The sequence below is a fragment of the Epinephelus moara genome, chromosome 1 (assembly GCF_006386435.1).
Source record: "Epinephelus moara isolate mb chromosome 1, YSFRI_EMoa_1.0, whole genome shotgun sequence".
In the NCBI taxonomy this organism is placed as follows: Eukaryota; Metazoa; Chordata; class Actinopteri; order Perciformes; family Serranidae; genus Epinephelus; species Epinephelus moara.
This window is the reverse complement of record NC_065506.1, coordinates 37,455,382-37,469,282: the sequence shown is the minus strand read 5'-3', so window position 1 is coordinate 37,469,282 and position 13,901 is coordinate 37,455,382. Positions and strand designations below refer to the sequence as shown.

Below are 13,901 nucleotides of genomic sequence, written 5' to 3'. Positions count from 1 at the left end.
CCTCTTTGGACTATAATTACGTTACGTAGATAAACTGAAACAGATGGATGATTTCATTTTGGGGAGTTTTCAAGAGGATTCATAAAGAAAAAAATAAAGCATATTTGTGTATCTGTGCATGTGTGTGATTGTGACAGCTTACTAAGGGCACAGCCACATGTCATTTTTATCAGGGAGCAATAGCAGGGAAAAGGCAGAGATTGTGCAATATCAGGACAGAACATTTGGTCAGCTGCTCGGGCTGGCCTCTCGCAGGTCTGCTGTGCAGTCTGCAGCCTGAATGGTAACTCTCAGCAGCAGCCCCTGCATTTGCATTTGATGCAGACTTCTTGCAGACTTTAGTCGGGGGGACCCAGCACGGCGGATGAATCTGAACTCAACAAAACTTTGCTGATCGGAGGTTAACGCAGCAAAGTGGGGAAAACACTAGCGAGGTACATTTGCTTCAATGTTTGAGCCTTTGGTGGAGTTAAAGACGTAGTTTAGGTGCGACTTGCGTTGGTTGTACTTAAAATAACTCCGGTTTGAAGAGGTGCAGACGGGACTAGCTTCCCTGGCGGAGTGGCACTAAATCCACAGCGCAACAGACTACCGGTGCACAGTTCACCGCTGAGCTCGAGCCAGACAGAGTGCGCTTAAACTGGAGGGTTTAACTCCGGGATGCTTCTGTGTGGCGTCTAATAAACAACAATAATATATATTTTAGCTCACTAACAACTTCATCTCCACTGTTTGGACCGTCTAAGGAGCAGTTTGTTTCCGTGTTTTGTCCAAACCGCCGGGACTTCTCGACACTGGAAGGACTTTAAACTGAACTCAAGATGTCAATTTTGCCTTTCACTCCCCCCATTGTCAAAAGACTTTTGGGCTGGAAGAAGGGAGAGCAGAACGGCCAGGAGGAGAAATGGTGTGAAAAGGCGGTGAAAAGTCTGGTGAAGAAGCTGAAGAAGACAGGACAGCTGGACGAGCTGGAGAAAGCAATCACCACCCAGAATATCAACACAAAATGCATCACTATACCGAGGTAAGGGGAGTTGGAGCGCTGTGTTGATGGTGACCGTGAAGTCAGCATCCTAGCTTGCTGAGGGGGGGCTACTCCAGTCCAGACGTTTAATTACAGATTTGCTACACAAAACTCAAATGTTATCCCAGTGTTTAGCTAACTGTATGTAGCATGTTCACCTATACCTATATACACACATGTAACGTTACGGCATCCTCACTTGACTGATAAGTTTCCACTTCCTGCCTCGCGTCAATATTTCAGAGTCCTGCTTTCCTTTACGTTGATTACACAGGTGGCTAATATAAGTTATGTAAGTATGCTTAACGAGCTAACAGTGGTCCATAAGGAAAGCTAGCAAATCATCGCAGTCAGTTAGCTGCCATGCCATCATATGTGCACTTTGTTTAAGTGACCTGAAACATTTTCAGCAGTTTCTTGTCATCGAATTGACATTTAACTAAAGTAATGTTGTTGAATGAGGGGACATAGTGAGTGCATTGAGTGGCCAGCAGCGCACATGCAATGCAAAAGCACAAATGGAGTCCAAGTTATATAACTTGGCCTTAATCTGGGACGCTTTCTATCGCTGTGGGTGTTAGTGCGTAGGCGAGTCTGTGGAGCTGGGCTCCTGTGTCTCCTTTCATTGCATCTGTACAACCATTTGTCCATCAGCAAGTTATTTAAAATAAACAATCAACACCTGCATTCAACAACAAATTAGTTATTGTAGTTTTATGCATTAGGCTCAATAATAAGCACTCACTTCCATGCCTTGATGAGAGGCTGTTACAGGTAAGAGCTGGTGAGGTGTTGTTTGTAAACAAAGACGATGTCTGACAAAAGTCTGAGCAACAAAATGCAGTGTAGCATCTAACCAGAAATAAAGTGCAGAGTGATGTAGAAATACATAGTGGTAAAATGGACATAACAAACAGTAAGGGCTAGATGTGAATACCCTAGGTATAGTGAACATTTGCAGCAGTTACAGTAGGCATGTGTAGTGCAGATCCTAACACACTACATGTAAATTGCATTTTGAGATAAAAGGACAGCATCTATTATGTACACTCAGAGTCAGTTTTCTTTGCACACTCAGCAGAATTTTGTACAATTTACATACAGTATATCAGTGAGGGTGAAGCTGCAGTGACAGTAATTATAGTCCATTTGATAATCGATAAATTATTGGAGTCATTTTTCAAGTGAAAATATTGAACATCTGTTTTTTCCATCTTTTCAGTTGAGAGGTTTTGATGTTTTACTCTGTCATATGTGGTCGTAACTAGATATCTTGTGGTTTTGGACACAAAACTTTTGAGTTCATCTCCTTGGACTGTGTATTTAAAAGGCATTTATAACAATTTTCAGGCATCTTGACCTAACAATAAGTCGATAAATCAAGGAAATAATTGGCAGATGGATCAGTAATGAAAACAATCCTTTGACTGTATTATAAATAATGGAAAATAAGTGTTCAAAGAAATTCAACAGCCGCACAATCGACAGCCTCCTAAATGATAATGAAGTTGAATCAACGCCTCTTTATAATAGTCTCAACAAAAACTAAACATTGGAACCTTAATGAAAGTAAGGTATTGGTATTGCAGGGTTGTCATATTAGACTTCATTAGTTTCAGTTAGTTGTAACTAATAAACTGGCAACAGAGTGTATGTTCGCAGCTATTTTTACATCTCTACTATTTTTGCAGGTTGTAAGTAACAAATAAAGGCCTCAAAGGTTTGCTTGTGTCCACAGAATCTCACTAGCATGTGTGGGCAATTTAGATTTAATAGCATACTGTGTGTCAGATGAAAATTGAACCCCGCGCAGGGCACTCCCACATTCTTTATTGCCACAAGTGTGCATATCACAGCTTGCACAGGCCTGGGCCAGCGTTCAAAGTTAAGCCTACCCGGAAAGTTAAATAATGTTTGTCATGATCCAGGTTTCATGTTGCCCACCACTAATGCAGAGGGGAAGAGGGAGAGTGCATTAAGATGACCCCAGATCAGAGCTGGCTGTCAGTGTGGGCTAACAGTGTCCCTGGAGAGCTGCTGTTTCTATTAATTCCCCAACGTTCTGGCTCACTGACAGCAGCTGCCTGCGTGTTTAGGCCTGTCCATGAGGAGGTCAGCTCCTATCTCTCTGACATATGAACTCCCTGATGAGGCGCATCGCTACCCCTCTTGATGACGGTTTGCCGTGATGCTGAGTGCCTGAAGAAGCAGGCGATGCGCATTGATTGAGTCAGTAGTTGCATCCGGTGGTGGATTAGCAGATCAAGTATCTGTTGAGGGAATTTTAGGTAGGATTATCAGTACTGAAAAAGGGGGAAACAGGCAATTTACTCATCACAGCTGATTCAGATGTCATCTCTTAAAGGGCCATGTGCCAGAAGTGGATTTTGAAATCTCAAGGCTTATGTTTTCCAGTTGTGTCAAACAAAGTTAAGGCTGTTTATAGGTTTGTCTTAAGTAGCTCCTTCCAGTAAGTTTGTCCTTCGATCTACCTTGCCAAGTGGTAAAAAAATTAGATGGTTAGGAGATTTAGGAAAGCCAGCTGTCAGCTGTCAGCTAGATGACATTTAAAACAGCATGACGGTCTCTGGTTAGAAGCCATGGTATCACAACTTGGTGTGTTTGGTCCAGACACAGTTATTTTTGGGTGTGGGCGGTGTGTGGGTGGTTTATGTGGGCGATGTGTGTGTATGTCCCAATATGTTTACACTGGAGATAAAGCCCGCATTCCATGAAAAAACATTTGTCACAGTCACTTTGATTTAAATTCCAATTCGAAGTAGGAAACAAAGGCCTTTTAACAGCACATCAGGTTGTGCCTATCACTCGGGCAGGGCTGCTGCTTTACGTGCCTTTTAGATCATTGTGGTTTTCACAGTGAGCTGTTTTCACTTTTTTTCAGGAGCAGTAAGCAAAGTGAACGCTGAGGCTCCTGTCCAAGTTCAAGCCTTAGTCACTCAACAACAGGCAATTGTGGCATTGTGGTGTTGACCTACCCTCCCTCCCTCTTTTTCTCCCTCTTTCTCCTTTTAAAGTCCTCTCTTCCTATGAGCTGTAAACTTGGGTTAGTCACAAACACTAGTGTGTAAAATGCGTCAGGCCTTGAAAGTCTACTAGTTTCCAATGATGGATGTGAAGTGCGGTAGCCGGCACTGTTTGAACTTGAAAGGATGACTAACAAAAATGACTTTACCACATCGTGCATTTATTAACAGAAGCTAAGTCTGTTTCAGTTATACCTGTGTGTTGGTAAATATGTGGTTAAAATGCAAGTGCCCCATAACTAAATTTTCCAAAGCCCTCAGTGGCCATTGAAAATTTGACTTTTGTCCCAATTGACGACACCAGCAGTCAGTGTTATTTTCTTTTAGCAATGATTGTTCCTTGACCTTAACCAAGACGATAAAGGTCCTGTAACCTTAAGGAAGTAGGGATTTTACCCAAACCACAGTGTTTCCCTAACATAAACCAAAAAAGTTATTTTAACCCTAGTCTCACTCACCAGACCTTTCTCAAGAAAAGAAAGGTCTGGCTGGGCCGACTCTCACTTTGAAATTGAAGAAAAAAACACCCCGGCTGCTTGTACTTCTTTCAACCAATCACAATTGTTCTGGGCGGTGCCACAGCCCGGCTGCGTTTGCAAAAATATTGCCGGGGGGAAACAGGTTTTGGTGTAACACGCCCACAAAAATATCGCCTACAGGACGCGAACCATGGCAGAAAAATGGCTACAACCCCGCAAGATCAAACACCGCAAAAGTTAGTAAAGGACGTGTTGAAAACGGTTGAAAACTGCTACACAACCGGAGGTGGTAGGGCGGGACTTCAGCGGGTGGCTCGTTCCGCCCAATGAAAGGCTGATCTCTGCAGCGAACTTCCGCCCACTCAGACTATTTTAACCCAAACCATGACCTTTTCCTAATCCTAACCAAGTCATTTTTTGTCAGACCAGGATGTTTTTTTGTCTTTACAATAGTAATTTGTAACTTTTTTGGAAGGCACTAATTTGATGTTATCCTAAGCTGTCAGAAAGTCTTATTTGTGTCCTTCTAGGGGACATTTACACACAGTATATTTTGTTGGTTCACTCTTTAAGCAGTCAAGCATTTACCAAGTTCCTTCTGTAAGACATGTATCTATGTGACTCTCAGTGTTATGTACTCTACACTTGCCGTTAGTTACGCTGCAACAATAGTGTACTGCAAGTTTCTATATTGGTTACTTCCTCAAGATACAATATTAGGTCTGAGTGCATACATTTCTGACGCAGGCTACACACATTTTCTCAAGTTCACACTGACAAGCAAACCTGTAGCAAAACTATATGTATTTAATTTTGTGATTTAAGAAGGAATAGCAGTATTAACATCGACCCACACCAAGCATGCCTGATGTAATTAGCAGGCAGACCATTAAAGCAGACTTGTGTGAAAACTTCTGTCGGGCGTGTATTGTTTCCTGTAATTTTACACTGTCGCATTATGTAACATTTTGTGTATGTACTGAAGGGCTGCAACTAACAGCTATTTTCATAATTTTTTTGATTACTCAAGTCATTGTTCACCCTCTGAAACCCACCATAGACCGTTTTTGTCTTTTTATGGGGGAATCCTTCGAGGAAGATAGAAGGGTTAACAGTATATGCCACATAGAGGTGATACCTATACATCATTTTATCATCTTGTATGTTCTTATACATACTTAACTTTCAAGAACATAACAGAAGTATGCCATTCACATGTTCAGTTATGTCTCATAAGTCGTTGAAGCAATATTCGGATTGATACCATATGTTACACATTTTTGGTACCCTGGAAATCCAGAGTTCTCGCGAGAGCACAATTTGAATTTGCTCAGCGAGTCACTCTGGCAGTCAGTAATGATGCTCATTACCTATGCCCATGAAACCGAGCTGCACCAATCACATCGGTGTATCTGATATAGGCGGGCCAGAGGCGAGCTAAACAGGTGACGACAGCACTGTGACGATGAAGTCCGGAATCAGTCAGTAAACATTGCAAGATGGCTACGGATGAACACCAGTTGTTTGAAACGGCTTTGGCCGATACAATGAACGAGTTAGACTTGGCTTTTTCTCTAAAAGAGGAACAGAAGACGGCGCTCGAATCTTTCCTTTGCAAGAAGGACGTTTTTGCTGTTTTGCCGACTGGATACGGCAAGAGTCTAATCTACCAGTTAGCTCCGCTGGTAGCTAAGCATATACATCACCCCGTGTATTGTTCTGATTGGTCGTAGTGTTATCCAATTGCGAGCAGTGATATTTACAAATGCAAGCTTGGTGCCGCCCTTCGAGATGGGCCATTTTCATTACTCATGGCCAGACCCTAAATCTTTCTAGATTTGGGTCTGGATTTCCAGGCTACATTTTTGGTGCAAAATTAAGCCATTTTATAGACCACTCGAGAATTGATAAAATCTCCAAAAAAATGCTCAGGACCTTGAGGAACACCATAGAAAAATCCATGTTATGATTTGGTATGAAAAGCTTTTGACATTTGGAGATTTCTTCAAGAACTACATATTTTTATCTTGATTTACACTGTTGTCATATACACACAGGCCCAAAATACACAGACGTGCACAAACAGGACCTATACATGCATTAAATGGAGAGATGTCCGAGCGAGGGGGCTGCCTTGGACGGGCACCCCGAGCAGTTGGGGGTTCAGGGCCTTGCTCAACAGCCCCTCAGCAGTGCCCAGGAAGCGAACTGGCACCTCTCCAGCTATTAATTAATGCTCCATACTTTTGGTCCGTACAGGGACTTGAATCAGCTACCCTCCAGCTCCCAAGCGGACTGTTGACTGAGCTATGGCCGGGGTGCCTCTTTGGTACCTATAGAACCCATTTTCATTTAGATATCTTGAGGTGAGAGCTCTAGGGACCCTTTTGAACTTTGGAGCATTATTTAGCCCCTTTTCCGACAAGCTAGCATGACATGGTTGATACTGGTCGATGCCTTAGGTTGTCTAATTTCACATAAAATTGCCACTGACTTGCTAATATCAGCCAAGATTGCTGGCGTCCTGCGGGTCTCTGAGGGTTAAGCCTATAAAATGTCAAAAAAAAATGAAGGAAAGTGAAAAAATGAAGTGAAAAATGTACCGTGCAAGTTCTTGATCAAGGGTCTTGATCATGAACATCGCATTGAAGGGGCAGATTTGATTCTGAAGAGAGACTTTTACAAACTACAACTTATGTAACAATGAATGGAAATTAGTCAGAGGTACAGAGGTACAGTCTCTCAGTAAATCCTTGCATTGTCTAGTCTTGCATGCCAAATGGCAATTATGACACAAACATTGTGTACCCATCTGTAACTGTCCTGTCATGTTTGAACAGAGACAACTTTTTAACAGAACTGTGTAGGGAAGACAAACAGTCCTTAACTGAAAGATAAACACATTAAAGTTTAGGTTCTATGTCTCACAGTGGTTAAAAAGGGGGGAAAGGATCTAATAGGAGCTTATAGAGCAGCAAAATAATGTTGGATTCCAGCAGCAGTTGAGTGGTGGAACACTGGTGGGAAATTAAATAGAATTATTCAAGATGTGTGTTGCATGTATGTGTGTGTTATGTCTTTTCACAAAGCCTGGGGGAGTGGATTCCTCATTCTTACCTACCTTTACTTAGTCTGGGTTTTGGCCAGTGCTGGGGAGTGCTTTGGTCTTGTCCACACACATCCCTCCTGGCAGCGAGACGACAGTCTGATTCACCCTGCTGCATGTCAGGGCAGGAGGGAGGGAGTGAAGGAATCCCAAGCGCAGAAATAAAAGATGGGATGAAACAAAAAAGAATATGGACTGAGAAGAAGAGAGCTGCATCCATTACAAAGCGGAAGAGAAGAACAGAGAGACCCCTATCCATTCACAGGACAAGACCTGTGTCCACAACCATGTAGAGGTGTCGCTGTGATCCAGAACAGCACAATTTATGACTGAAACAGCTTGAAGTCAAAACCAATAGATTTACTTTTGCAATCCCATAGTGGTCCTGTGGTAATCCTCTAATTACAGAAACATGTGGTCACCATTTTGAGTCAAGATTTGTGCTCTTGTTTACTTATTCTTTGATAAAAAAGTTCTGTTTGTCGTCATTCTTAAAACTCACATATCCCATTAGCCCCTTTAACACTGCCTGTTCAAAGCGGGAATATTGCACCGTTATTCTGCCTTGTAGTTCTCTTTTAAAAGTACGGTTGTGGAAAGGGGGGACAGAGTTGTCTTGCCTCTGAGCCGGGAATGGAGGTAGTAACAGTGCCAGAACGATGTCTGTATAAACGGGAAAGCTGGAAGAACGGGATTGTGGATGGCACGGGTGTGACGTTTTGATTGTGACCCACCGCAGGAGAATTTAGTGGCTAACTCAAAGAAGAAGAACAGTGGCTGTAAATGTCCGCAAATTGGGAAAACAATGAGGTCCGTGAGCTCCCTAACGTCTGAGCAGAGGAGTTAATTATGCCATTGTTATTGTTTATAAAGCACATAAGTTATGTGTCACATTAGAGGCTAATGTGTTAAATGTCACACCCGTCACACCTATTTGATTTTGTAATGACGGCATACCATCTAATATCACAGGAGTGGCATGCTGCCGTCGTTGTTTCATTCTGTGTAAAAATGCAAAGGCGGCATAAAGAAGGGGCGTTGTTGCGGCCCTATAGCACAATCTCTGTGTGTAAAAATGGCTATTTCCTCTTCACAGCACTAACAGGTTAATATGTTAACATCATATAATCGTATTTCATACAGATTCATGCTGTGGTGTCGAGCTCTGAGAAAGTGACAGAGTGAGAGAAAGTATGTGAGAGATAAAGGGAAATACAGAGGGATGTGGAGTGGAGTTGGGGATTCCCAGTGTTGTGTCTGGGCTGCAGGGGAGGGCGGAGGTGTGATTTAATGAGGGAGGATACAAATGATAGACAGAATAAGATAGTATAAAAAGAGTGAAAACAACAGAGGGGAGAAATTTGAGGAGCTCATAATAGGAAAGAGAAAGGTACACCAGAGAGCCAAAGGTTTAGATGAAGGAAGAGAAGGAGACAGAATATTTGGCAAGAGGCAGCGTGTTGGATTCTCAGGCTTATCTGAGGGAGACTGTGGTTACTGTGGTTGGCATGCAAAAAAAGAAACACGCTAATAGCTGAGATAGAGTTGTTGTGTTTTCCAGATAGTCAGCAGTTGAGCATCAAAAGAAGCGTGTCTGAGTGTGTCTGGATGACACACATTAAATGACACACAGACACTGCAGCTACTGTGTCAAGAAGATATTTAGGCACACCAGGTCTGCTTGAATACCGCACATACACACTGTACAGTACACATAGCCGCCCTACACATCCTGTCATTTGGCATAGCAGAGGTCTGCGTATCCTGTTTTTATCAATGCGTATTGTTTGTCTGAGTTGTGTGGGAATGTTTGTTTGTGCTTCCTAGTGATTTTCATATTGCCACTACGTCTCGTGAATCAGTTGTTAGCCATCATGTGTGATGGATGCTATTGTTTTCTTACTGTGGTTGAAGTTGGTAGATGACACCGCAAGTGAAATGCTGAAACAACAAATGTCGCTTTTTTGTCAATGGAAATAGACATGATGATGATACACCCAGAGATTTACCTTAAAGCAACACCTGCCCAAGTCAAGTCCAGATTTGAAAACAAATTTGGAGTGGATTTTTAAGTTGAACCAAAGCTTTATTTTACAGGCTGGCATTATTTTCACAATCTATAAATTGTTTGTGTGGTCTATAAAACATCAGAAAACATCATCAAATGCCTCATTTATTTATCATGCCCCAATATTTTCAATTAACTATAAAGTTAAGACACAGGAAAGCAGCTAATTCTCACATTTGACAAGCTTTAACCAACAAATTTGTCATTTTTGATTAAAAAGCGACTTAAACTAGTGCTAGTGTGATGAAAAAAAAGATCCTGCAAGCAGGGCTGCTCAATTAAATGGAAATATTATCGAAATCACAACATGGCCAAGTGCAATATCCAAATCGTAGGAGCTGCAACTTTTTTCATAAAGGTGAAATGTGTCATTATAGAAGAAGCATTTAGTCGCTACAGAGATGCCAGTGCATACAAATCGTATTTCAGATGTAAGGGAACATGCGCATTTGGTACAGACCTAAGCAAAAATCACATCGTCATCATTTTTATATTGTAAAAATTACCGTTTTCACTTTGTGACTCATATTGCAATCACAGTCTCTGTCAAAACAATCACAATGTGATTTTTGTTTTTTTTTTGCTTATCTTGCAGAGCTATCTGTAAGTCACTATAATGACAAACTCTCTCAGAATAATGACTTACTTATCTCAAACAAATGAGTTAGTATCTCAAAATAAAGGCAAATTTCCTCAAAGTAATGACTTCCATTTTTATGATAATGACTTACAGGATCTTTTTTTCGTCGCACTGGCAGGAATAGCCTTTCATAAATTATTAAAAAGTTGTTGATTAATTTTCTGTCAATAGACCAATAAATTAATTCTGGGCAGCTCTAGATTAGATTCTCCAACAAGGTACGTTGCCTATCTTGTTAATATCATGATGCACCCTTTGCAAAGTCCAATATTTATGAAGTCTGACTGGAAATCATAAAATAATCACAGTATCTATATAATAACTGTATTTTTAACGGACACTTAAAGAATCAATACATTTAAGTATGTGGGAGATCCTTGCTGATTCCCTCCTTGCTGTTTTCTCGCAACTTTATCTTTATTGTGCTTCTGTCTACTATCTCTTTTTTACACCCACACACACACACACACACACACTATCTCTCCCTCTTTGCCTCTCATTCACTTAGCTTTCATGTCAAGTATCACACCTGAGTCATCCGAGACAGCATTGTTCGACAGGGACACGATACAACACAGGTCACAGAGAGTTTATGTGTGTTGTCTGTCTGTGTGTGGTTGGCTACTCTAATGATGGTAATAAGCTGCCCTCGACAGTTGGGTTCAGGATTCCTGTCATTGTTTGATTTGCTTGACAGAAAGTGAATACTGCTGCACCGTGTGTGTATGTGTGTGTGTTTGAAGACTACAATACCTGTGTTGTGTTGTTTACCTTGTAACCAAAGAGTATTAACCTGAAAAAAACCTGAATGAGTCAAAGCTCAGTGACTTCACCCGGCTGCTACTGCTGGGTAATAATTTAATTTAATTGTTTACTGTTTCATACAGTGATGATATTATGATACCAATATGCACAATAACATATATTATTTCTGATATTTGCGATGTTTAAATGGGTAGCAGCTGATTATTAATAAGAAAAAGACAAGATGAGGGATGAAACAGTTTTTTTAACAGGCTAATTGAAATCACACTGAATCACATTGGACTGCATGAACTGTCATGTAGTTTTAAGTCATTATGTACTAACAGAAAATATGATTACCGCATTCAGGCCGCTTACTAATATCAAATGGATTTTAAGTCATCGTACATGTTGAAACTCTGTATGTGTGTGTGTGTGTGTGTGTGTGTGTGTGTGTGTGTGTGTGTGTGGTTAGTCAGCTCAGAGGAATGCTCCCTCTGCCTGCCGGGGCCTTGAGGAGGGCGTCGGCTGCTGTTTGGTTTTCGGCTTGCTCCAGGGGTGGAGGGGGTTAGAGAGACAGCTCTGCCTCGACTTGGCCTTCTCACTATCTGCGGGGGAGTGCACGTGCACAGCGCAGAAACACATACACACATATGTACTCAGACACGTTCACCAGACAACAAGTCGGTCTTTGTGCTCCACTGGCCACCACCACCACCACTACTGCTGCTGCTGCTGCTCTGGGTTGCTGGACTACAGCTGGATGTGTGTGGCAAAACAACTTGATGTGAAGGAGCAGTGGTTTAAAAAGAGAGGTGGACATTACGTTTAAGCCACAAGTACAAGTAAACATCTTAAAACACAGAAAGAGAGCAATGGATGGCTGAGAAGGTTGGTAAAAGGATGTTGTGGGATGTTGTTGGGGATAAATAGCGAACATCGTCAAAGATACCACAGTGGCCCATGACTCACTTAAAAAGACAGACAAGAATCCTTATGGGACTCTGGTTGACAAAAATCATCTGTAGTCATGTATTCTATTAGGTTGTCAGAAACAGATGAGATGAGAGCACCACTTCAGCCAGAGTTGAAGAACCCGAAACTTAAGTCCACCAAAGAGCTATGCAGACACTTAACTGTCAAAGATACCAAATATAGCAACACAAGATTTTGACGTCAGGGACCTCATCTGCCACAATTTGTAGAGAATTTTACTGTTGTAATGTACCCTGTTATCAAAATATTAATCCTTAAATTTTCTTGTGACATGCCACCATCTAGGTTGTGAAGTACTAGTGATATTTAACAATGCCTTAATTTGCCTGGACTGCTTGGAACCCTGGGTACTCCGATTTCCGTACACAGTTCAGAAACACGTGATGAGTTGGAGACTCAAAACTGTTTGTAAGGTGTGAATATGTTTGTCTCTTTGTACACTGTTCAGGCATGCGATTCGTAATCTTGTTTACTTATTCTTTGATCAGATAGTTCCTGATTTAAAACTGAATTTCAGCATTTAAAGTCTGCTTTAGTTCTTCTATCTCTGCCTATGTTAAGTAGGGGTGTAACGGTTCTGAAACCGCGACTGAAACTCCAACACTCGGTCAACGTCCTCAGTCAAAGTGTCACAGTTCAGTCTTTTGCATCAGTCCTGTTTCAGTCCTGACAGTTGTTGCTATTATAATGCATAAAGATGGCAGGTTGTGGGTCCGGTTGAGTCTTATTGGATGATTAAAGTGTAGTGCAGATTGGGGCTCATAATGTGGGTGTGGGTATTAAAAAAAAAAAAAAAACCCTGACGCACACATCACTAGTAGGAACATTTTGGTTATCCAGTGGTCAGCAATGTGCATACCAGCCTTCTTTATTTAGTTGATTCATGTGAAGTAAAGATATAAAGTTAATCTACCTGAGTGTTTTTTAGTGTCTTCAGTGTTCTTGTAGTTGATTTAATGCACAGATTCCAGCCCCCACAATACTGATCAGATAACCAGTTTACAATATGGAGGGATGGATAGAAGGATGACAAATATTGTCTACTCTCTTGCTAAGCAATTCAGAAAAACTCTTATGTTTGTCCATAGAAGGTAAAGCCCCGTTTCCACCAAAAACTTTCAGTATAGTACCTTTGGAACCAAAAGTAACTCCTACGGACATGTAACTAGACCCTGGATTGGTTTAGCGTTTCCACCTATTAAACGTCTGCACCTTGTTTGTCGTCCATAGAACAGGGTTGCACGCAGACATTTTCAGAACAAAAAAGAACAGGCTGGAATGAGAGTCTCGTGATGGGAATATGGGATATTTGTTTGTGCATTGAGTCCTTCTCAGGCAAGAGCAGGGGTGTAGTGTTGCCGGAGTGCACCAGAACAAGGCTCTGCAAGGTTATTTTTTTCTCAAGTGAGGATTAGAATATATGCACTTCACGTAATGTGGTCGAAATTTACATATGTTTTTAAACACTTGAAGATCCACTCATTTCTAAAATCGCAAGTCATCCAAGAGAGAGAATAAAAACTAATGGAATGGAAAAGTTGTCATATTGAAATTTGAAGTGTGTTGGTGGAGTCACGTCATCAGCCCATGCACTGAGTAACATTTCAAGTAAACGTTCCACCTTAAAAGTTGCCGCCAAGTTTACTAATGTATGTAAAGCTTGCCACAGTATGAACAGTGGTTACATAAGCTTCAAAACCAGCCACAACTCAGGTCACTCTTGCTCCCTGAGCTCCCTACAATCTATTGACCAATTAACAGACTGCAGTGTCTCTAGCTCCACCTTTTTAGTACTGGAGC

At 41.5% G+C, this 13,901-nt stretch overlaps 1 protein-coding gene across 1 annotated transcript in view; it reads left to right on the top strand.

Annotated features, from left to right (window-relative positions):
- Positions 1-312: 312 nt before the first annotated feature.
- Positions 313-13,901, top strand: part of smad3a (SMAD family member 3a) — a 38,729-nt gene continuing 25,140 nt past the window's right edge. The window contains exon 1 of the mRNA XM_050053277.1: positions 313-1,024. Coding sequence (XP_049909234.1) covers positions 822-1,024 — 203 coding nt within the window. The 5' untranslated portion in view covers positions 313-821. The remainder of the gene's footprint in view (positions 1,025-13,901) is intronic.